At 37.8% G+C, this 25,027-nt stretch overlaps 1 protein-coding gene across 1 annotated transcript in view; it reads left to right on the plus strand.

Moving 5' to 3' along the window:
* Positions 1-17,863, plus strand: part of LOC139311195 (histone-arginine methyltransferase CARM1-like) — a 54,252-nt gene extending 36,389 nt beyond the window's left edge. Inside the window, exons 7-13 of the mRNA XM_070935569.1 lie at positions 695-785; positions 9,789-9,870; positions 12,752-12,837; positions 13,720-13,809; positions 14,566-14,703; positions 16,466-16,555; positions 17,719-17,863. Coding sequence (XP_070791670.1) covers positions 695-785; positions 9,789-9,870; positions 12,752-12,837; positions 13,720-13,809; positions 14,566-14,703; positions 16,466-16,555; positions 17,719-17,728 — 587 coding nt within the window. The 3' untranslated portion in view covers positions 17,729-17,863. The remainder of the gene's footprint in view (positions 1-694; positions 786-9,788; positions 9,871-12,751; positions 12,838-13,719; positions 13,810-14,565; positions 14,704-16,465; positions 16,556-17,718) is intronic.
* The last annotated feature ends 7,164 nt before the right edge of the window (positions 17,864-25,027 follow it).

The following is a 25,027-nucleotide window of genomic DNA, read 5'->3' on the forward strand; positions in this document are numbered from 1 at the left end:
ACTCTCTTCTGTGTGCTAGTTCTCTATATTGTTAAGCTATTAAACAATTTACCTATTAAAATGCTTTCATCTGGTCATTCCCAAACGTTGAGTTAAACTTTTATTTAAGTGAAGGATGACTAATAGGCAGTATAAATCTGTAATGTGGTCATAATTCAGTGGTATATTGCATTGAAATGGCATAAGGTTTGTAAAATGCTTTGTGGTCATTTGATATTCCTTAATATTCTATTTTTTTTATACTGACAATCTCTAACATTATCTACAATAAATTCCTGAAAAAGTAGTTTGCTGGTAGATTAGTAATAATTATTTATTATAAATTATATTTTGAATCTTCAGTTTAAGAAATATAATCCCATTTTTCTAATAGTGGTGGATGAACTGGAATACATGCTTGCTTTTAATTTAAGGATTTTATTTAAGTATCTAATTGTTAATATGTTAAAAATATGAATTGTTTATCAGTTTGGGGCAGTAAGTTAGCATTATCATCTTAAGTGTTTTCTTTTTGTCAATAGATTTACTAAAATGTGACCAAGAATTAAAGCAAACTTTAATATCTATTGCTAATTTACCAAAAAAATGTATCGGATGGATAGCAAATAATGCCTCTTGGATATTTCCACTAAATGTTTAAGGACTACATAGAAGATTTGAACTTTGCTACTGTATATTATTTTTTGTTCACCAGGAATGATGTTTCCAACATTTAGTGACATTCATTTGGCTCCTTTTTCCGATGAACAACTCTACATGGAACACTACTCCAGAGCCAATTTTTGGTAATAATTGTTTCACTTTTTTCACACAAAAAGGTGTTTTGCTTGGCAATTTAATAGGAATTTTCAAATGAAACAGCTTCTTGGAACCGTAAAGAAGTGGTGAATTATAGATGTCTAAAGTAACTGCAAAATACTTATTTTGTTGGTCTGCAATTGTAGCACTTAGAGTTGATTCTTAGGGCTATTGTTGCATTTATTTATATATCCCTACACACTTGTTTTAGAGGCCGTGAGAAGTTACAGTCATATTATTTGTAACGTAATTACAATACCATGCAATGACTTAGTAATTTGATGCCTGGGTCACATTGCTACTCTCCTTTTGATGCCTTCTTAGTTACAGGCAATAAATTCTTAGGAAAGCCGTGATTGTATGTTGTGAGAGTATCACTTGCAAACAAAGTGGTAATAATAACATAATATGGTGGTCAAAGCAAAGAATTAGAGGATAATAAGGAAAACATTTAGTGGCAGTGTCAAGTCAAGGTTAATATACTATTGATTGAGTCACAGTACAAAAATCAAACGAATAAAAAGTATGAGGAAAAATTAGAACAGGCCATGGTAATAATGCTACTGAAATAGTAATTTTGTGGGAGCCATAAATCAGGAACAAGTAAGATAATTTATACTCTAATCACATGCTTTGGAAATGAACTCTAATAGTGAAGTTGGATTTGAAGATTGAATCTTCTCATTACAGGACTTTAGCTAAGGTCATGTTAGAAGCTGAATGAATGTTGACCCTTCAGTGCCTTTTCCAGAAAAACTACCGTATTTTTTGGACTATAAGACACACTTTTTTGTTTCCCAAAAGGGGGTGAAAATGTCTGTGTGTCTTATAGACCGACTATTGCTGAAGACCCGCCCACCCACCAGCCATTTTTTGACCTTCGCATGCCCTATTTTTGGGCCTTTTGGCTTTTTTCAGGCCTTTTTTTGGCCCATATTTTGGCCTTTTTTCAGCCTGTTTTTGAGCCGTTTTGGGGACTTTTTCTGCCTGTTTTTGAGGCTTTTTGGGGCCCATTTTTTTGAAAAAACAGGCCAAAAAAAGCCTTGAAAATGGGCTGAAAAAAGCCCCAGAAACGGGCTGGAAAAGTGCTAAAAAAGGCCTGAAAAAAGGGAGGCCAAGAACTTTTTTTTTTTGTTTTCCTCTTCTAAATTTAGATGCGTCTTATAGTCAGGTGCGTTTTATAGTCTGAAAAATGCAGTACTTTGCTGCTTGACGATGAAGAATTTCCCTTAAAGTAGGAAATGATATATGATATCATTATGATGTTATCAAAGGATGATGAACATAGCAAAATCTAAGAATGGAAACAGACAATAGGAGAGCGAGCACCTGTGTCCTCTAATTACTTCACTTCTGATAGCATATCACATTTAAGTTGAATTCAATGTGTCTTAAGGTTTCATCCCCTGGAACAAGTTCTCATCGCTCCAGCTTGTTACAAAGTGAGGAATACAGGTAGTCCTCGACTTACAACAGTTCATTTAGTGACCATTCAAAGTTACAATGCCACTGAAAAAAGTGACTTATGACCATTTTTCACACTTATGACCATTGCAGAATCCCCATGATGTATGATTTACATTTGGATGCTTGACAACTGGTTCATATTTATGACAGTTGCATTGCCCCAGGGTCACGTGATTTTATGAACTTCTGGCAAGAAAAATCAATGGGGAAGCCAGATTCAGTTAACAATTGTGTGATTAACTTAACAACTGCAGTGATCACTTAACAAATGTGGCAAGAAAAGTTGTAAAATGAGACAAAACTCACTTAACAAATTTCTCATTAGCAACATAACTTCTGGGCTCAATTGTGGTCGTAAGTCGAGGACTACCTGTACTCTATTACTATTAGTTCTCTATTACTTGCGTCATCCGGTTCTATGTTTCGGCTAAGCTAATTTAGTATGATTCCCTTTGGAGACACCACAATAAAGAAATGAATTTGTTTGGATTACATTGAGGATGTGGTGCCTTGAGGATGATGCGGCTCCAATTGGTAGCTATCACTCCAAGTTTGGGAAATCACCAATAAAAGCATATGGCATGAAAATGAAAGGGGGGCACCGCTTGAATGTAACAATGTGCAGAGCAGGGGTAAAATGTGTTTGTTACTACTGGTTCTGTGGGCGTGGCTTGGTGGGGGGGCGGTAATGTGACTGGGTGGGCGTGGCCAACTTTTTTTAAAAAAACTTTTCAAAGCATTTTTTCTAATGCTTTGAAAAGCCTCTGCCGATCAGGCAACTCAGCTGGGATCGTCAGAGACTTTTCAAAGCATTTTTTTTACCACCTCTTTGGCCAAGAGGTTACAGAAAAAAATGCTTTGAAAAGCATCTGATGATCCCAGCTGAGCTGCGCGATCATCAGAGGCTTTTTTTTTTTACTTTTAAAAGCATTTTTTCCTCGGAAGAGGTTGTAGAAAAAAAGCCTCTGATGATCATGCGGCTCTGCTGGGCATGTGGGGGGAGGTGCAGGGATTTTTGCTACCGAACCACCCGCCACCATCGCTACTGGATCTGGCGATCTGATCCGTACCGGGAGCATTTCACCCCTGGTGCAGAGAATAGGGAAATTGTTCTGTTTTGAATCTGAAATAAATGTGGCATTTATTGCAAGAAAACTGTCACTGCGTTTTTTTGTATTTACCAGATGAGCTCATATTTTTGGATTTTCAGACTTTCCGTAGCTTGCCAAGTTTGTTATCAGTAAGCTAACTACGCATGTCCGCATTCCTTCACTTTCTTCCAACTTTCTTTGTTCTCTTGCCAAGAGGTCCGGCTGCAGAGGGGTGGCCGGCAGGAACGTCTGTCCCCTCCCTTTATTCTAATTTAAATCCTGTATCAGTTTAACCCAGAGGTCCCCAGCCTGTGGGCCGTGAGGCAACTGGGCAGTGGAAAAGGCCAGCGAGTGTATATGCACATGTGCATCCTCACTTGCGTGAGCAGCAAGCATGCTTGCGCACACTCCATTTGTGTGAGTGGTAGGCATCCATGGATGCTGCTCACGCATATGGAGCAGCACACGCTCACTTGCCAGCCGGTTGCACCAACCATCCCCTCCCCCTCACTGGTCTGCAAAGCATTGGGAACTCTGGTTTAACCCATTGTTTTTCAGTCTTGACAAATTTGAAAGGTGTAGAGTTGGACTCATCGAATTTGTCCACTAGTGTGGCCAGAGTTGAAGTCCACACATCTTAAAGTTGTCAAGTTTGAAAGACGGGGTTAATCGCATGTGATGAATTGAGGTGTAATTAACAAAAGCTTATGCCTTTTAATAACACTCGTTAGTTGCTAGGTGCTACCAGACCCTTTTATATTTCATAGGGTATCTAGCTTGCGCTAAATACAGAATATTGGAAACTGTCAGAGGAATTTTCCACCTTCAATTATAATGAGTTAATTAAGATGGAGTACTTCTGATTTAAAGTGGTTTCTCCTCAGATTTCTGTCCACTTGGTTAAGTAGCTGTTTATTAGATAAGCTGTTCACCCACTTGTCTGCTTGATTACTTATGTCTGTTTTCTCTCCCATTTCTTTCTGTCAACTTCTTTCCCATTTTAATTATATAAGTTGCTTTTGCAAATAACATTCTTTTTTCTGGAGACAGTAACCTACATGCTTCTGCATTTGAGGAAAACATTTATCAACGGGTATTTGTAGCTCCTATAATCTAGAAAGATTTATTTTATTCAGAACTCAACTTTACTGAGAATAACTCATTCATTTCATACAGTTTTGCATGTTTCAGAATATTGTGATACGGTTTACAGTTTACATCTGCAAGCAAACAACCAAGCTCAGAGAGCACCAAGAATGCCATGTATTATAGATCACCACAAGAGAATGCAGAGCATGACACCTGGAAAGAATGTGTCATAAGTTATAAAATCCAGAACCCTGTAAGTTTTACAAGTGTACCAGTTTAATATAATGGAGAAGGTGCTGATCTAGAAACCAGGAGGCTGTGAACACTAGGCCTTCATTAGTCATGAAAGCCACCTGGGTGACTAACTCATTAAGTCATTGATCAGTGCTGTTGACCTAGAATGGCTTTGCCCAAAATGCCAGTAACTAATCTTGAGACCCTCTGCCCTCATAACCTATGCCCTTTTATGAGATATTGTTCAAAGAGGGTTACAAAAAAACCAATTGTTTATAGTTGAGATGACCCTCTATACTTCATAAAAGCAGTTCTGGAATGTAAGAACTCCTTAGGCAGTATCTGCAGTTACCATGTGGGCCATCTGAACGTAGTACGCTTAGGACCATGTACTTGAAGAACAGCAGCCAACTGAGTCCACATAGCTGATCATTATGAAATGTTATCATGGATTCCAGCTGAGGGAAAGGAGTATGGCATTTTCTATATTCCCCTACCATGTTCTTCTTGCCATTTATAAGGTCAAGATAGGCTGTATCAATGCATTGGCCTGTTCTGGAATATAGACCTTTCTTTTGTGTTTCTTGCTTTCCTTCATTGAAAAGCAAAATATTCACCTCTCCACTACCACTACTGTGACTTATCACAAATTTCCATGTGATTGTGTATTATTGCTGTGTGACTAGACTTGCAGCGTGGATGCTGCCTGAGTTTTAAGATGACATAGTCCTTTTACAATACAACAAAATGAACACAAGATTTTTTTTCTCTGTTCTGCTTTTTCTTACTGTTGCAATGGAAATGAATGGCTGCATACAAAGCCAATCATATACAATTACACACAATATTTATAGAAAGAGAAGTACTGAAACACCTGCAAGATAATTTATTCCAAACTGGGAATCTCAACAAGACTTTCTAAATTCTCCTTAATTATTCGGTGTTCTTTTTATTAATACACAGACAGATGTCTGCAGTGCATTTTAAGATGGATTTTGTTAGGCACTTGTTTACTTTAGGAGTCATTTAACAGCTCATTAAAAAGATGTAATTAAGGACCCCATGATAATTCATGATGTGTAGAGAAAATTATTTATAGCATCTTCTCTTTGCACTTCCTTTTAAGTTGTCTCTCTCCTACTGCTTCCACAAATGTACTTATAATAATTATGCACTTTCATTTGCAAACATAAATTTAAATTTATCACAGATGTACACAGATAAGTGTATGCAGTTTAATTTATTTGTGTATGTACACACAGACACACATGCCCATTCATTACATTGTACTTACAATGTATAAGATGTAGCCTTCAGATGTAGGCTCTTACAAATATAATTAAATAGTTAAATATAAATGTAAAAAACTAAACTAAAAATAGCAAAATAATAAAATAGGTAACAGTCCCATGACTACACTCTATGCAGGAAAATAAAAATGGTAATTATCTGGATTTGTAAGAATACAATAATGAGCTTGCCAAGCAGAAATCCTTTTAGAGAGTATTTTACAGTTTGAGATACATAGGCTTGGTGACAAAATGGAAAATTAAGAATGGGATTATGGAATGGAGATATGTACTTGGGGAAAGTATATAGGCATTTCCCTCTTACCATCTTGATGGTGCAGTTCAGATCTAGGACAGACATGGTCACAACCCTAACCAATTATATGACACCACCACTGCAGCCTGCAATTACAATATGCCTATATGCCACAGCCTTTTTTTTTTACCTTGAAGGGAGAAGTGCTATTTCAGCAAACACGGCTTCAAAAATTTCTGTGTATTACAACATTGCCTTGTATTTCCAGTAACCATCTGTTCTCACTATGCTCAGTTATTAGTCAGATGTCTGAAAAATGAATTGGCTGTCAATTCTTGGATTCCTATATAGTACTTGGAAATAGAGGGAGATGACCATACTCATAGTATCATTGTGCCTAATTAGATCTGCAAACAGCCTGAATTAATCTTGGGTACATTTTAAAATGTTTGGGAAGGATAAAGAGATGGAAGGCTGATCATCTAGAACAGAGCTGTCAAACTCACGGCCCACAGGCCAGATGCGTCACGGGCTGGCCACGTCCACGCCTGGCTTAGTGAAGGGGAAAAAAGTCCTGATACATCATGAGTCACCGCCGTGACGATGCAACTTTGACACCCCTGATTTAGAATATCTCTTGGAATATCTGAGGATTAGTGGGGAGCAATATATCTTCCACTGTATTTTTGCAATGGTAGCCATTCTTTACTCTGTACAAGTTGTACACACAATGAAACATTTATTTTACAAATATTTGGCTCATCTAGAAAGCTAAACAAGGCTTGTCTCTGATTAACACTTACATCAGGGGTGGGTTCTATTTATGTTTACTACCGGTTCGCATCGGGAGCACGTGTGCGCGCTTGCTTTGCTTGCGCGCATGTGCACGCTTCTGCACATGCGCAGATCACCTATGATGACGTCCAGGTTGGTGGGTGGAGGCTCCCATTGGTTTTACTACCAGTTCTTGCGAACCGGTCCGAACTGGGGGCAACCCACTACTATCTTACATGTGAGATCACATGGGAAAACCAGGATTTTAGGATGGATTGGGAATTTCAGAATACATTCTGGAAGAAAGCAATGTCAAACTCTTCCCATACTTTTGCAAGAAAGTGGTACTAACACATCTATCACCCCAAATTCAAGATTTTAACTTTCTCTATTAGAATCCCACTAAGGTCTCTGGCTGAAATACATAAATATAAAAGCTTAACTTTAATATTATCATCTGATCCTTCAAAATTGGCTCAAAATATTCTTTTGGAATGTTTTAATCACTTTATTTATAGTATGAGTAGAAAAAAACCAATAAATATAGAACTATATAGTTCTCTTGTAACAGTAAATATGTTTACTGTTTTTTAAGATAGAAACATAAACTAGTTCTATAGGCTGTTTTGTTTTCATGCCTAGATGTAATTTTTGTGTTGGAGAAAACTTGCACATCTTATGTGCTGTGCTTACTATGTTATCTGACTTTAGTTTGATTGAGTTAATGCATTGTTAAAGTATCTCTGAAAGCAATATGGTTACTCTGACTCTGCAATACTAAATTGATCTTTATTTTTATCTTAAATGTGGTTTTCTTTAGAACTAACTCCACTTAAATTACTTTCCATTTAACTGTGCAATGCTAAGCTGTGGTTCAAAATTATTTGTCTAGCAGTAATTCTTGTTGTGTTGAGAAGTGTGCTTTTAGCAGACATTCCTTGGAGTTTCATTTGTTTGAATGAATGTGTACTTCTTTCTCTCGTAGTAACATGTCATTTTCCAATGAAAATGGTTTTCTCCTTGTTATTTTCTAAAATTGTTGAGTATGTGATGTTGACTTGATGAAGTTTTGGAACTTCTGAATATTGGATTTTGCTGCACTCAACCCTGGAAACCACTTCTACATGAACATTAGTACTTGTAGCAGTGCTTTATGTGGTAATAAAGTTTGGCATGTGAGAATGACATACCTATGTTGATATGAAGTATCATTCAAGATCAATAAAATCCTAATTGATATGATGTATCAATAAAGATACTGAACTCGGTGAAGCAAAAATTTGAAAAAGAAGAGGTAGGTCCTCAAATTGACAACATAAATATGCTGAGACATGGTTGAAGAAGTTTTTAATTCACCCTTGCCTAACTTGGTTATCCTCCAGATGTGTTTGTCCATTATTCTCATCATCTCCTGCAGGCAAGCAACTTGGAAAAGGCTGTTCGAATTAATATGCCATTATCACATTGCAATATTCTCCACTTACACCACCTGGATCCAGGTTCTTTTGAATTCTGGCTAAATAACAGCACAACTCTTGAGATTCATATATTTCTTACTTATTAAATGTACGAGTTGTCAAAAAGGATCTCTGTGCTAGCTTTTGTAGTTTTATCTTTATTTAAGGTACTCCTCAAAACCATGGCTCTGGATATCCATTTAATCTCCATTTTTGTTCTGAAAAGAGTGCCCAAATGGAAAGTCAAGAGCATACTACAAATAAAAACTTTTCCTTGCTCTTGCTCATCATATACCTTGTCTATAAATTGAATTAAGAGTCATATTCATTCTTTTGTTAACTAAATTAAGTCCTGAGGTAGTAGAATGTTGTATTACAGATATCTAATTAGAGATAAATGTGCTGCTATTTAATTATCCAATATAGAGTTCTAGTTGGAAAAATAACTCATTTGCAAAATGCTATCACCCTTCTAATGGATAGCAAAGATCAGGATGGCATGAGTCACAAATCTATAATTATTTCTTTTGCCCTTAGACCAGGATTAAGAATCCTGTGAAGCAATTCTTTGTGCGAGCCCAAATGTTCAAAAATTGAACATTTCCATTATGTCCAGGCGCTTGCTGTCTTTGATTGATAAAGTCTGCTATAATCTTTTTTGGCCATTCCGTTTCATCTTCATTCATATATATGGTCCTAATATAGGAGCATTTTGATTTGGTTCAAGCCTGGACTTTTCTCTTGCCTAGTTGTAGTTCTTCCTCAATTGGTGTTTAAAATCCACTCCAAGGGCCAGAGTATCCTTGCTAAGTTATTTTTCTGCTTTCTTACTTGGGGACCTTCCATCTGTTTTGCCTTTAAAAATATTATTTTCTTCTGGAAAAAAAAAACCACCTGTGAAATCCATATCCAGATTCCATGCATGATGTGGCTGAAAAAGCCAGCTTCTGCCTATCGGCCCAAGGTTTAAGAAGAGTTGTAGCACATAAGTACCAAAATTAATGTTGTAGCTGAATGGTGACCATTAATTCTTTAAAAATTTAACCAAATTGCTTAAGACTCTGAACTTTTTTTTTTTTACAGAGTTAATTACTCCATTAAGCAGTTAGCAATAAACAAATACACTGAGTCAGAATTTTTACAATTAAAAAATGCTTTAGGCAGTCTTCATGTTTTGAGTGTGTGTTTGTGTGTGTGTGTGTGTGTGTGTGTGTGTGTGCGTGCGCTTGTTTTTTAATAATATGCATGGATCTGATGTCGTTATATGAGATCCGTAAGACTTCTTTCTCTGAATTTAATTTAAAAAGCAAAACAAATATATTCTTCCTTCCAGGTATCAGCAGTGTTTTTATGGGGTAAATCTGTCCAGTCTCCGTAATGCAGCTGTAGATGAGTACTTCAGACAGCCCATTGTAGTAAGTTCACTGCTATTTTTTTTTTAATGCTTTGTCTTTCTTTTGCATTATATTCCAAAGGCAGCCATTTTTCTCCATCTGGGAGCTTTTGAAATTTCCTAGAACATGTCCTTCAAAAAGGCTCAGTTTTTCAAAGTTCTCACTGATTGATTGTCCTCATCTTAGCAAAGGTTCTTCTCAAGCCACATTTTGCTCTTTTACAACTTATTAAAATTAGCCTATCCTGTCTGAGGCCTTCATTACAATTAAAATCAACCTCTACCTTCTGTCCTTAACTGTTCATCGTTTTTTTCTTTTTTTGTATAGAAGTAGTCCTCAGTTAACAAACACTTGGTCAACAACCGTTTGAAATCACAAGGATGCTGAACAGGTGGTACACGTAGCCCTGACTTACAACAATTCATTTAGTGACCATTCAAAGTTACAGCAGCACTAAAAAAATGACGTATGACCATTTTTCACATTTATGACCATTGCAGCATTCTCATGGTCACATGATTTGCATTCAGACACTTGATAACAGGTTCATATTTATGACGGTTGCAGTGTCCAGGAGTCATGTGATCCCCTTTTGCAACCTTCTGACAAGCAAAGTCAACGGGGAAGCCAGATTCACTTAACAACCGTGTTACTAACTTAAGAACTGCAGTGATTCATTTAGTAACCACGGCAAGAAAAATCGTAAAACGGGGCGAAACTCAATTAACAAACTTCTCATTCAGCAACATAAATTTGGAGCTCAGTTGTGGTCATAAGTCGAGGACTACCTGGACTTATGATCGGTCCTCCAAGTCAAAGTTCTGGCCATCCTGGGGCCCAGATGGTCATGGGTGATTTGCACTCACCACAGTTGCAAGATCCTGTTTCATGTGATCACCACTTGCGATCCTTCCTGCCAGCTTCCCACAAGCAAAGTCAATGTGGAAACTGGCAGGGAAGTTTGTAAATCGCTTTGTAAGTCGCTCATATCCCTGCATTTCCTGAAGAGCCTGGCTATGGAGTACAAGAGTTTAGGGGTCTCATATATCATAATGCACGTGCATGCCTGCATCCCCCCCCAACCTGGTCATTCCCCACCCAACCTTTATGCACCTTCTCTGACCTGATTTACCTGCCTGCTGGCCTCCTTGCAAGCCAACTAGGACTGAAGACTTCCTTCCAGCCTTTGACTTTGCCTGTTGGAAGCTTGCAGGAAATTGAAGGGAGATCCTTGCTTAATGATTCACAATCCTCGCTTAAGGATGGCAAAGTGTTCCAGGATTAACTCCTAAGTGATGCAGTCACATGATGTCCTGTTTTGCAACCGTGTTGCTTAACAATGGAAATCCCGGTCCCAATTACCATTGTAACCCAAGGACTGTCTGTATTTCCAATCCAAAATATCCAAAATAAGAAAAGAAACGGTATCCCACGAATAGTTGCTTAGTTCACGTCATTGCTATTTTTCTAGTTGAAATCAGTGTATTCCAAACAGATTTTCCAGTTGCAACAAGAGAACAATTATTTTTTCTCTCTCTCTCCCTTAGTGAAATAATTTATGGTGATATTGTATTCACAGAAAATAAAGGAAAATGTTTAGGTTGATACTTAGCATCCATTTCTGGGCGTATAAATATTTCTTGAAGTAGAGCACGGCCAATTCTTTTTTAAAATGCACAGAAATGGCATCAGAAGTACTCATTTTTTAAATTGATTCACTTACTTATGCTAGACTGATGAATATATATATATATATAAAGCAGCACTAAAGGATCAATGTGTAACATGCATTTTTTTAATAAAAAAGAGAAAAAGAGTCTGGAAATTACATTATAAACAAAAGAACTCCAAAACCTTTAACTGTATTGCTAAATCTCCTTTGCCTCTTTGTTAATTTTTTTTTTTTTTTTGGTCACAGGCCCAGACAGTAGTGGGAGTATATGTGTTATTTGATTGCTTGAAAATATTCATCAGTGACAAATATTTCTAATTTTTAAAAAGATGTACTGTATGATAATCTGATCCAAAGCAATGAAAAATCTATAATTTATTGTTGAAATGAATTCAGAGGATTTTATTTGAACAGGAAGAATTTATTTAGAACATGTTTATGAAAATGATTTTTAAGTGAAAGGCATGAGAGATTAATTTATGAAAACGTATGTTCATTATATTTTTTCCAAAAACGGGGCTGGGGGGTGGGGCTGGGGAATCAAGTGGAATTATGTAAGACTGTCTGGAGCTCTGGAGCTGCTATTTGTTTCTCTACAATGTGCCAAATTCTATTATATAATAATAAAACGTTTTTGCCTCTTTTATACCTGAAGATTACTTTGACTGGTCTCCAAGTTTTATGTACTTGATAATTACCTCTATGGGTTATTACCTGGATGAGCAATTTATAGGAAATATCAGAGCTGTAGGCTAGACTGGATTGTAAAAAAAATAATCTTAGAAATTGGCAGTTATAAATCACTTCCATGCTACTAAGAAAACAAAATGAACTTGCCAAAGAAGAAAACAGGAACTTAGCTTGACTTGAAGGAGACTTAACATTTATTTTGGCTTGGGTTGGTGTTGGTGTTGGGTTAGTGATATATACAAGGAAGGAATTCTTAAGCTTCCCGCCAGTTTGTTTCTTACACATGTGCACACCCACTAAAATGTTACCTAGTCCCATTAGAGAATTGTAAAAATCTCACGTGAAAATGCAAATATCTCATAAAACCTTGAGATTCTATCTTAAAATCTTATGAAAAATCATGTGAAAACATTGAAGTGATTCACAAGATTTCAACAAAATTTTGTTGAATTGTGATTTCATATGGAAGTTGTCAGACCTAGTTGTCAACCCTACTCTAGATCATCATATGTGTTCTTTCTTTTCCATTTTTATTTGCAGGACACATTTGACATTAGAATTTTGATGGCCCGGACTGTGAAATATACTGTCAGTTTTCTAGAAGCAGAAGAGGAAGATTTGCATAGGTGAGAGTCTATCATCCCATTTCACAGTGTTCCATTTTAAACTACTATTTGTTGGTATAGTTTTCACTTTATTAGCAAGCTAGTCACTGTAGGGATACACTCAAAATATGTAGTTCTTTCTTATCCTAGAGTAATGTGCTTTAGAAAGCCAGCCTGGTTAAGGCATCAGACTAGAAACCAGGAGACCCTAAATTCCAATCCTGACTTAGAAACAAAGCCAGCTGGGTGACCTTAGGCCAGTCACTTTCTCTAAGCCTTAAGAAGGAGGCAATGGCAAACCACTGCTGAAAACCTTGCCAAGAAAACTGCAGGGTCTAGTCCAAGCCGTCTTCAAGAATTTGACACAATTGAATGGAAGAAAAAAAAAGTGCTCTACTAAAATAAGCATAGTATTATGGTTATTTAGAGTGGAAAGTAATTTAGTAGAAAGTGACCCAATCCATGTGCATTAGCATTTTATTGTATACCATCCAAATTTAGGCAGCTCTTAGATAATTGGATAAGAAAAATTGTTATAGCCACTCCATGCATTCTGATGTTACTTCTAAAATGTGTTCTTGAAACACAGAATTTGGTCTTGTAATGAGAGTACAAATGAACCTAGGGATTTTTTTTTTTTTGTCTGTGAGTTTTGATGGCCTCAATTGCCTTTGGGCTTCAGTTATTTTTTTAAAGGACTGCATGGTGCTAAATTTAGTAAATATGCTCAGTAAATATTTAATCCAGAAAAGCTAATATTTTTGATACAATTCCTTGGATAAAAATCCATTTAATTTGATTTCTAGTGAAATGTTTTAAGGATGCCGATCTTCATGACACTTTCATATTTTTAATTGCGGTTTTCTAATTAAGTTGTTAATCTTTTCTTATTTCCTTCTGCAGAGTGGAAATCCCTTTTGTATTTCAAATGATGCAATCTGGATTAATTCACGGCTTGGCATTTTGGTTTGATGTGGCATTTGTTGGCTCACTGTATGTATTTTTTCCTTCTTTCCAACATTGATTGAGTTGGCCACATCAAAAACAAATATTAATTGAGGCTGCTTTAGAGAATGCGGTGAATCCAAAACAAATCACATCCTGAGTGGATTTAGGATGTCATCCAGAAATTAGCACTTTACAAGACAGATGGGAGGAAAGGAAAGAATCCAAAATCCATGGCAATAAAATAGACTAGGAATCTTGCTTCATCTTCAGGATTGACCAACATTATAGCTGCATATGTTTTTGTAAGCAAAAACTCCCATCATCAGAAGCTTATATCCCAATGAAACTGGTTAGCCTTAAATGTGTTACCAGACTATTTTGTCATTTTAGAGCAGGAGTCCCCAACCCCGGACGATGGATCAGCATCGGTCGGTGGTATGCCAGCAACTGGGCCGCACAAATAAGTGTAGCCCCATCCGCTGGATGTAGGCAGCATGCAAAACCACGCCCCCTCTGGTCTGCGGAAAAACCTTTCTCCATGGAACCAGTCCCCGGTGCCCAAAAAGTTGGGGGCTGCTGTTTTAGAGTATATTTTTAGAGCAAATATTTAGAGCATAAATCTTCTGCTGAAAGAAGCACTTTGTCTGTGAACGATAACTCTTTCTATTAAGGGGAAGTTCCATTTGTTCTCAAAATAATAACATAGGAACTGTGATATTATTATTATTATTTTGAACATACAGAAAATTGCTTTACAGCAACCTTAATTTCCATTTCTTCCCATTGATTTCTCATTTTAAGGGTAACAGTTTGGCTTTCCACTGCTCCAACAGAGCCTCTGACCCATTGGTATCAAGTGCGCTGCCTTTTTCAAACTCCTCTCTTTGCCAAAGAAGGGGAGACACTTTCAGGGGAAGTCTTATTTGTAGCAAATAAACGGTAAGTAGATTTCTTTCATGGTTGTATGAAAAGTTAATTCTGTCCAGCTGTCTTACGTAATGTCTAGTCACTAGTGGAATAATTATTTTTAGTGGAATAACATTAGTTGTTTTCTGTTACTTTTAACACTGGTGGAGTCAATAGTGTTTTTTGTATTTTGGGCAATCTGATGTAGCAGCAGATGTGTTTATCTGGAAAAAAAATGCTAGTAGGACCTGCAAAAAAATAATAGATATAAATAAGAACTAGCACGTGCATATTAATTCAGTAGACTAGAAGTTAGTCATTTTGGATGCCCAGAATATCCAGCTTTTGAGGGCTAGTGGGCACATAGGAAGACACCTATGAGTGTTCTTGCCTAATGGTTGCCTGAAGAGCTTCCCCTTTCACAAAATGGCTGCCACGGAAGACATAACCACTTCCAAAGAACCAGTGTTATTGTAAGTTTTTTATTTTTTCCTCCTGAAAGATTAGTTTTTCAATTGAATTGTATAGCTTATATGTTATATTAAAAGTGGAAAAATTCTGAAGTGATTTATCTTGGTCTGATTTTTTTTTATATCTCAAAGTCTTGGCTTTTTAACAGGGATGTGTAGACTTTCTGTATCCGCTGTAGTATTCTGTTTTTCTGTCATAATTTTGAGGATGGGTCATAAGTCACTTTTTTTGAAGCTGCAACTGTAGTTAAATAAACGGTTGTAACTCAAGGACTACTTCTACCAAAGGGACTTATTTGTAATACCGTGTTTCCCCAAAAAGAAGACCCTGGCTTATATTTTTTTGAACCCTGAAATAAGCGCTTTATTGCCATGCGCTCAAAAGCCCGATTGGGCTTATTATCAAGGGATGTCTTATTTTGGGGGAAACAGAATAGTTCAATTTTATCTTAATATTATTTACAACATTACTGGTAATGTTATGCACTAATGCTGCGTGATCTCATTCTTCAAAAATTTGCTTCTGAATACATATCAAATATATGTATTATGGAGACAAATACATTACCAATGAAAGAGAATATTTGTAGCTCAGGGTTGAAATGAGGGGTCCTTGGTGCTCTCTGAGCTGGCTTGTTTTCTTGCAGATGTTTCATTACCCAAAGTAGGTAATATCATCAGTGCTAGTAAGGAGTGGGGTTTGATCTCACTGATGATGTTACTCAAATTACCTAGGTTGGTAATGAAATGTCTGCAAGAAAACAAACAAGCTCAGAGAGCACCAAGGACCCCACACAGCTACATTAATTCCTAAATTCAATCTCTTTGTTTTTGCAGTGACATAAACCCAAATGTTTCTTTTGTATCTCCAATGGAAAGCCCTCACTCCCAAATTCAGTACTGCTAATACATGAGCCATGGTGGCGCAGTGGTTAGAGTGCAGTATTGCAGGCTACTTCTGCTGACTGCCGGTTGCCTGCAATTTGGCAGTTCAAATCTCACCAGGCTCAAGGTTGACTCAGCATTCCATCCTTCTGAGGTCGATAAAATGAGGACCCAGATTGTTGGGGGCAATATGCTGACTCTGTAAAACCGCTTAGAGAGGGCTGTGAAGCACTGTGAAGCGGTATATAAGTCTTAAGTGCTAAGTGCTATTGCTATTTTTACAAGAAAACGTTGTGCAGAATGTGTACAAAACAGCACAAAACAGTAATTTAATTCCAGGGTCAAATGATAAAAAAAAGAGTATCAACCCACTTATTGTTCAATAAAGATTACATAACCAATTGCTTACATTAAAACTGTATTTCCTATTTATGATGCAGGCAGAGTTATGACATCCAGATTGTTGCCATCGTGGATGAGACAGGCTTTAAATCAGGCAATGTGCTTGATTTAAAGAATCCATTCTTTAGGTAAGAAGTGCCTTGAGGTTTGATTCATAGTAATTGCTATGAATTATAAAATGATTTCTATTTAAAAATTTATAAGTAAACCTCTAATGCTGCCTCTTCTCAGGAAGAAGAAACATTGCTTGTTAATATTGAACCCAGAGCATAAACATTTGCCATCTATAAGTGACTAGAGCAGGAAACCCCCCCCCACATCCCCATTTCTCCAATTTTGTTTCACCCACTCGGTTTGATGCAATGTTGGGTACCCCTTAATCCAGTGGTAAAATCTAAAATTTGTTACTACCAGTTCTGTGGGCGTGGCTTGGGGGGGTTAATGTGACTGGGTAGGCGTGGCCATTTTTAAAAAGACTTTTATAACCATTTTTTCTACAACCGCTTTGGTGAAGAGGTTGTAAAAAAATGCTTTCAAAAGGCCCTGACGATCCCAGCTGAGTTGCCTGATCGGCAGAGGCTTTTTTTCTTTTAAATGCCTCTGCCGATCAGGCAACTCAGCTTGGATTGTCAAAGCTTGGATTGTCAGAGGCATTTAAAAGAAAAAAAATTTTTTTTCTTTTAAATGGCTCTGACAATCCAAGCTGAGTTGCCTGATTGCCGATCAGGCAACTCAGCTTGGCTCGTCAGAGTTTGGCTCGTCAGAGGCATTTAAAAGAAAAAAACTTTTTTTCTTTTAAATGGCTCTGATGAGCCAAGCTGAGTTGCCTGATCGTCAGAGGGTTTTTTAAAAACCCTCTGCCGATCAAGGCAACTCAGCTTGGCTCGTCAGAGCCATTTAAAAGAAAAAAAGCCTCTGATGATCGCATGGCTCAGCTGGGCATGGTGAGGGGCAGGGATTTTTGCTACCGGTTCTCCGAACCACCCGCCTCCATCGCTACCAGATTGGGCGATCTGGTCCGAACCGGGAGCATTTCACCCCTGCCTTAATCTCCAGTTTTCTCATAATGTCTTCATTGTGATTGTAATATTGTGAATGTGATGTGGCCACCATGATATGATGCAAATTAGATTTATGGCCATGTGGGTGGTTTTAATGAAAATAAACAAAGGCATGTGGCTTTCATTACGTCATTGCATGCATCCAGATAGAGCTTTCGTTGTGCAAATTCTATCTGCTGAAACATCTTGTATGCATCATCCAACTTTTACTTTTTGAAACATTTGTATAGGTACGCTTAGATTTGATGAAACTAACTTGCTGGAAGAACAGCCAGGATTATAAACAAACCAAGGAGTCTATGAACAGTTAAATACGAGCATATTGGCATTGCTGCTTCTGTGAAATCTGTATGTACGTATTAAAAAAAAAATATTTTCTACAAATTGTATAATATTTGTGAAAACTATTTTTTCAGATGTATATCTCCAGCGTTTAAACACATCTGTTTGGAACTGTAATCCACTGTAATGAATAAATGATACTTGGTTGATGTACCACTTTTACTTTGAAATTTATTATGGTGGAATCAGCAGGAGGAAGTAAATATGAACTGTATAAATTTGAAATGTTAGTCCCACATTGCTCTTTGGAATTATTTTACTTGTCAATGGACATTCTCAATCATCCAGTTCACGGTTGCCCCAAAAGTGCTTTTTCCAAAAGGCAACTGGACTTTCTTGGTTCTTTTTTCTTTGAAAACATTTTACTTCTTGAATGAGAAGCAAAACGAAGCATCTTTGGGACAATTATTCTGTTTGTTCCAACTTAAGTGAAATTGGATTGCTACAGGAAATTGTATTTGGTTTCTCTTTGTAATGCTGACATTCTTTTCCCTTTTATTCCTTTCCCTGAAATATTTTTAACATAACGTATGAGCCATGGTGGCACGGTGGTTAGAGTGCAGTACTGCAAGCTACTTCTGCTGACTGCTGGCTGCCTGCAATTTGGCAGTTCAAATCTCACCAGGCTCAAGGTTGACTCAGCTTTCTATCCATCCGGAAGTGGGTAAAATGAGAACCCAAAATTGTTGGGGGCAACATGCTGACTCTGTAAACCGCTTAGAGAGGGCTGTAAAGCACTGTGAAGCGGTATATAAGTCTAAGTGCTATTGCTATAACCTACCTCTGTGTGTGTGTGTTTGTATGTGTATGAATAATATGAACAAAATATTATACTTCAATCTGTTTTAGTATGGGCAATGTAATTTAAATATTCAAACATTTAAATATCTAGAGTTTATTTTCAGCTAGCCAATAATAAATAATTAACTATCTTGTGGCAAATGGCATTAGAGTACTTACTTGATGGATGTCACCAACCTATAATAATATTAATGGTTGGGGGGGGAAACAACTTTGAATCACTCAGCAATGCAGCCTTCTTAAAATCAATTTTAGATGGAAGAGCGTATAACCTCTGCATCCATTTGTATATATTATGCAAATATATACAAATATATGTAAAATATAAAGAGGTTTTAACAGAGTGATTTTCAAAAATTATTATAAGATAATATAGAACCATATATTATAAGAGAGAAGTATGCAAAAAACTGGAAAAAGTAATTGACTAAGAGACATGAAGTCATCTACCAGTATCTTGAATAAGATGTTGTTGAGTGCACCTTAATTCCAGCACCTGTTTGGGAAAAAGCAAGTAAACTTGCTCTGTTTCTTTTTTTAAAAAAACAAAAACAAAACTTAAAGCGACTTATCTTGCCAAGCAGGAATACAAGCATTCAATAAAAAATATCATATAAAACATTAAAATAATAGAGACCAGAAATTTAAAATTTGGTTACAATTAAATTGACCAAGATAGAGAGGAAAAGAACAAGTGCACATAGGGAGAATGTGAGTCACACCTAATCCATTAACCACTTCCAGGATGTCACTCCCATTGGGGCCCCATGCCAGCTGGCAGAGCCTGTCCTTTTGGAAAATTGAAAGGGTCTCACCTCTCACCTCTGGGAGCATGATGTTCCAGAGAGTGGGAGCCACAGCAGAAAAGGCTCTTCTCCTGAACTGCATCAGCCAAAGTTCCTCAATCAACAGGATCTGCAATGGGCCTCTTCTGTCGGCTTGGGTGGGATGGGCTAATCCCATTGGGGTGAGACCGTTCCTTGGGTAAGATGGTTCTCTTTTTAAGGGAAGATTGAAAAGTAAATGAGAGAAGGGCACTCACTGCTGCTGGAGCAAAGCATACTCAATCCTCTGTCAAATCATAGCGAGTATTTCAGCTCCCTAGCTCCCTAATCACTTACTCCTTCTGTCGTTGCATTTTAGCTTTGAAAACTCCAATTTTTGCCCTCAAGACAGTCCTATTAAGCAGCTACTGTAAGAAGTCCTACATTAATCTTCCTAACCTGTTGGATATAATATGGTTGATAAACTGAAAGACAGAAAGCTTCATTTATTTCAAGCCAGTTAACTGCACAGATGATCAATCTGGCAATCATAATCCATAAGGTCATAATTGTAATGTGTCCAAGGAGTTGAATATAAGAAACCAAGGTATTTACTGAATGTCACAAAGAAGTATTCTTTGAACTCCATTGCTGAGGGAGGGAGGGGAGGGGAGGGAGAGGGAGGGAGAGGGAGAGGGAGGGAGAGAGAAGATAGATTGATCAATAGATAGGTAGAAGGATTCAAAGCACCAAAGTGGGTGAGAGATGTTGGATAGAAAGAAAACGTCTTTTAATAAAAGGGTGAAATGATTAAAAGTTAGAATAGAGATAGAAATAAGAGAAAGGGGGAATATTAGGGTATACATTTTTACATAATTAAATAAAAGCAATAACAAGAGGGAAGCGTAGAAATTGAATGGTGGTATTATTATGTATGGTCAAATAATATGGTGAGTGCCATTAGAGCAATGTATTAAAACATGGAATAATTAAATAATTATAAACTACCAAAAAAGAAAGAAAGCTAGACAGATATAGAAAAAATGATCAAAGCAAATGTGTTTACCTTCTTTAAAAAACCAAACTTACCTCAATTTAATTCTAGATTCTTGGAAACCTACAGTAAATGAAGGCTATCATTTGGATTACATACTTCTGGTTGTTTACAGCACATGTATCTCAATCTGTAAAGTGTGCTATCCAATCCTAAAACGCCTACAATCTTGATCACAAGTGGTAATAATGGGAGAAAGCAAAAGGCAAGCTAAACTCTTATCAATGACCCTAGAGCATCACAAAGACTTGCAGAATACAGATTTAAAAACAGAATTTAGATCAAAGACCTGAATAATCTTGACAACTTCAAGGAAATTAATAAACATAGCAAGAGAAAAAGAAAGTCATCTATATATTATGCATCCTATACAGTGGTGAAATCCACATTTTTTTACTACCAGTTCTGTGGGCGTGGCTTGGTAGGCATGGTGTAGCTTGGTGGGCGTGGCTTGGTGGGCATGGCAGGGGAAGGATACTGCAAAATCTCCATTCCTACCCCACTCTAGGGGAAGGATACTGCAAAATCCCCATTCCCTCCCCACTCCTGGGGCCAGCCAGAGGTGGCATTTGCCGGTTCTCCGAACTACTCAAAATTTCCACTACCGGTTCTCCAAACTGCTCAAAATTTCCGCTACCAGTTCTCCAGAACCTGTCAGAACCTGCTGGATTTCACACCTGATCCTATATATGATAGCTACATTTCCTACTGAAGGGCTTTGAAAAAGATATTCAATGCTGTGATGTATCTACAAAGATCATAAGAAGTGTATTCCCTGTGATGCTCTATGAAGAAAAAGTTGGACTTAAAGAAGCAGGAATAGAAATAATACTGATACTTCAGAATTTTGGTATGGGAAATTTTTGAGAACACCATGGATATAGTCAAGAAAACAAACAAATGGATCATTGAATAAATTGACCTGGAGTCTTGACCATGCTCAAGTTATCCTTCTTCAGACACATTATGCAAAGACCAAGTTTTTTGGAGAAAGTTGTAATGCTGGGAAAGGTGGAAGGAAAGAAAAGAAGACAACCAGCAACAAGTAGATGGACTTAGTTGCAGTGTTAATGAATGCACTATTGAAGACCTGAAAGGGTAAATTGCTAAGAGTGAACGCCAAATCGATGGCCCATAATCAATTTAAAAAAAAAAAAAACATCTCTACAGGAAATAATCAGGCAATTTAGATACAAAACTCTACTTAACTAGACATTTAAATAACAAAAAGATAAAAATCTTTAAAGATAATAAGGGATCATTTGGCTTCCATGGAAAAAACCTTAGAATCTAAATAAGAAAATTAAGCTTCCTTGAAAAAATAGATAGGATTCCCAAATGCTTTGTATTTCATTACTGTTTCAAATCAGTGAACATTATGTTTTAGAGAACTCAAAATGAAATACATGCATCTGTCACCACAAAAAAAGACAACCAGCAAATAGCCAGTATTTGGCTTTATCTCAGACTATCAGTTTTAAAAGCATCACTCTCAGACAGAATTAGCTGGAAATACACAGCAAAAATTATTAAATGGAACATTTTCCAAAAGCATTTGGCAGTGAAAGGTAATCCTGTGTTGTATAACTGCTTCAAGGTGGTGAGAAATTTAAACCTCCCCCCCATACCCACAAATAAGGAAAGAAAAAATATGTGTGAAAAAAAGAGTAATTGTCCTCCCATCAAAACTAGCATTTGGCATAGTTTAAATGTGTAAGTAGTGCATCACATTCAGATGGATTGCATAATTAAAAAACATTTAAAGGTCCAAGGAAGCTTTGCAGAGCAAGATGTGCAGCATATAAATTTAGATGATAGGTAAGATAGATAATGATTGATTGACATAGATCATGGGTGTCAAATTTGCGGCATCATGTTGCTGTCACATGACGTTTCACGATTCCCATTCGCAGAGCTGGGGTGGGCATGGCCTGTGCATAGTGGTGGAATTCAAATAATTTAACAACCAGTTCTCTGCCTTAATGACTGCTGGGTGGGCGTGACTGGGTGGTCATGTGACTGGGTAGGTGTGGCCAACTCAATATCACTCACCTGGCCTTTCCTCGCCCCTCCCCTCCCCGCCAGTCCTCACCTTGTCTTGCATGTATGGTGAGAGAGGAAGCTTTTTCAAAGTCATCTTCCCCTTGATACTAGCCAATAAGATGAGATTTTGCTATCAGAAGACCTGATGTATATTTCCAAGTATTGTTTATCATCATTCTCTTGGTAAGACTGAATGGAGAGATTTATAAAGAATAAGAGTTGGAAGGGACCTTGGAGGTTTTCTAGTCCAACCCCTGCTCAAGCATGAGACCCTATACTATTATGGACAAATTTCTTCTTAAAAACCTCCAATGATGGTATACCTACAACTTCTGAAGGCATCCCATTTTTCTTCCCCTCCATCAGCCTTACCTTCCAGCCCATGGGGCTCACACTGTTCTCACAGCAGCAGTCCGCATTTTGAAGTGCGCTAGCCAGCAGGCCAGCGAGGGAGGGGCGGCTGGTAGAGGGGCGATGCAGGCAGTGTAGCATCATGCTCCTTGGTCTCCCCTGACCCCCCTGGTGGGCAAGATCCAGAAGCTGTGGAGAATCTGGGAGGGGGGCAAGATGTGGGCTGGGGGGGGCTGAGTCGCAATGGCTCAGCCCTGGCTGGCTCACTTTCCCCTCTGCCATTAGCTGTGGGAGGAAGGTAAGGTCACAGGATGAAAAAAAAGGCAGTTGTGGGGGAAGAAGCAGGGAGAGTGAGTAAGGGGCCTCTGAAGGAGGGGAAACAGGGCGGAGGTAAGCGGGTCAATTCGGCAAAGGGTGAGACCGCAGTGGAAGCAAGCGGGGTGGGTGGAGAGATGTTCTTTTAGAAAAGTCAGGAACTGGTGCATCCTCCAACCTGAGGCGAAGGGTGAGTGGGTGGCATGCGGGTGGAAGGATGGAGAGAGCCAGGCCCGAAAGGTGGCCAAGCATCACTTTGTCCACCCTGAGGCGGTCCTTTGGCTGAGCGCCTTACTTTTGTGGGCAGCCATGGTGAGCAGAGCAGGCGAGGCGCGGAGATCAGCTGGGCTGCGTGGTCTGGGTGAGCAAGCAAAGGAGCCAGAGAGTAGCTAGGTATGGGCATGACTTTAGCCACTGGCCAAGGCGGGCGAGATAGGGCGGGGCCAGCCAGTGGTGCGATTAGCCGGTTCTCCGAACTGCGCAATCTTAACCAGTTCTCTCGAACCGGTCCAAACCGGCTGAAGCCCACTTCTGCCTGTGCGTGATGCATCTGGCCCACAGGCTGCCAGTTTGACACCCCTGTCATAGATGATTGATAGATGATTGATAGGTAAATAATTATAGAGAAATAGATAGCTCGATAGAGCTAGATAGCTAGGAATGTTTGACTTCACTTTTCAGTATAATGTTTCCAGATTTAACCATATGTTAGACATTCACAGATCTTCAATATCTTAAGAAACAAGACATGACCTAATGTAGCATGGCATCGTTTGACAAGCAAGAAATAATACAGCCTTGTGTTAACATAAACCTTATTACCTTGTATATTATTATACCAAGATGAATAATCCATTGATCTTTTTTTGCTTTTTCCATTGTTGAGATGTTGTAAAAAGAATCGTATAAACTGAATTCCAGAGCTACTTCATCTTGAAATGTTCACTAAGGAGCTATGGATTATATTTATCAAAAGAAACTAATCAGTAACTCTGAAAAGGGCAGGCGACTCTAGAATAAGATTTTATTTATAGCAACTGGAGTCATTTCACTAAACCATTAGAATAAATTCTACGATAGAAATAGCACATTATGATAAAGCAATTGTTTCTAATTGAAACAATAAATTATCCAAAGAGTAGTTCTGACTATTCCTGAATGCTTGGCTCAGTGTTTGCTGGCTATTTTACAGATTGCCATGCCAAACTGTAAATTAGGTTTGAACCTATCATTTTCCAAATGGTTTTCCATTTCACTGGGAAATCTATTTTCAAATAGGTCAAAGTATCTCTGAGCATTTGCATCAAGCTGGAGAAGTTGTGAAATCTACAGGTTGCAGAATGTGATATTGCAAATAGAAGAATCAATATCTATCTTCCTAACTTGTTTGAACTTCCTTTGATTCTAAATGTAATCCTCAACCACTTTTGAGAATAAGATTCACTGAATTCAATTGGAGCAATTCACTAGATCTACGCAGAATGCAATTACTGTATTTTCCGGCGTATAAGACGACTGGGCGTATAAGACGACTCCCGAATTTTCCTGTTAAAATATAGGGTTTGGGCTATACTCACCGTATAAGACTACCCCTCTTCCAACGCACACCAAATAAAAATTAAAAAACATCAACTGGCTCACCCACAATGTAAAAGCAGCTGTGCTAGACCCAAAATGGCCCCTGAAACAAGCAGGAACCTCACACAGCCACAAAAAGCCCAAAAACCCAACTTTCACACTTTACACACACAAAATTCCACATACAGCTTTGTGAGATCTTGTGTGTTTGTGTAGTTAGAGTGAAACACTACAAAAACACACTAAATCTCAGAAAGCTGCACAAATATTATTTTATTTTATTTTTATTTT

The sequence above is a fragment of the Pituophis catenifer genome, unplaced genomic scaffold, assembly GCF_029215685.1.
Source record: "Pituophis catenifer annectens isolate HBS135680 unplaced genomic scaffold, rPitCat1.0.hap2 SCAF_2, whole genome shotgun sequence".
In the NCBI taxonomy this organism is placed as follows: domain Eukaryota; kingdom Metazoa; phylum Chordata; class Lepidosauria; order Squamata; family Colubridae; genus Pituophis; species Pituophis catenifer.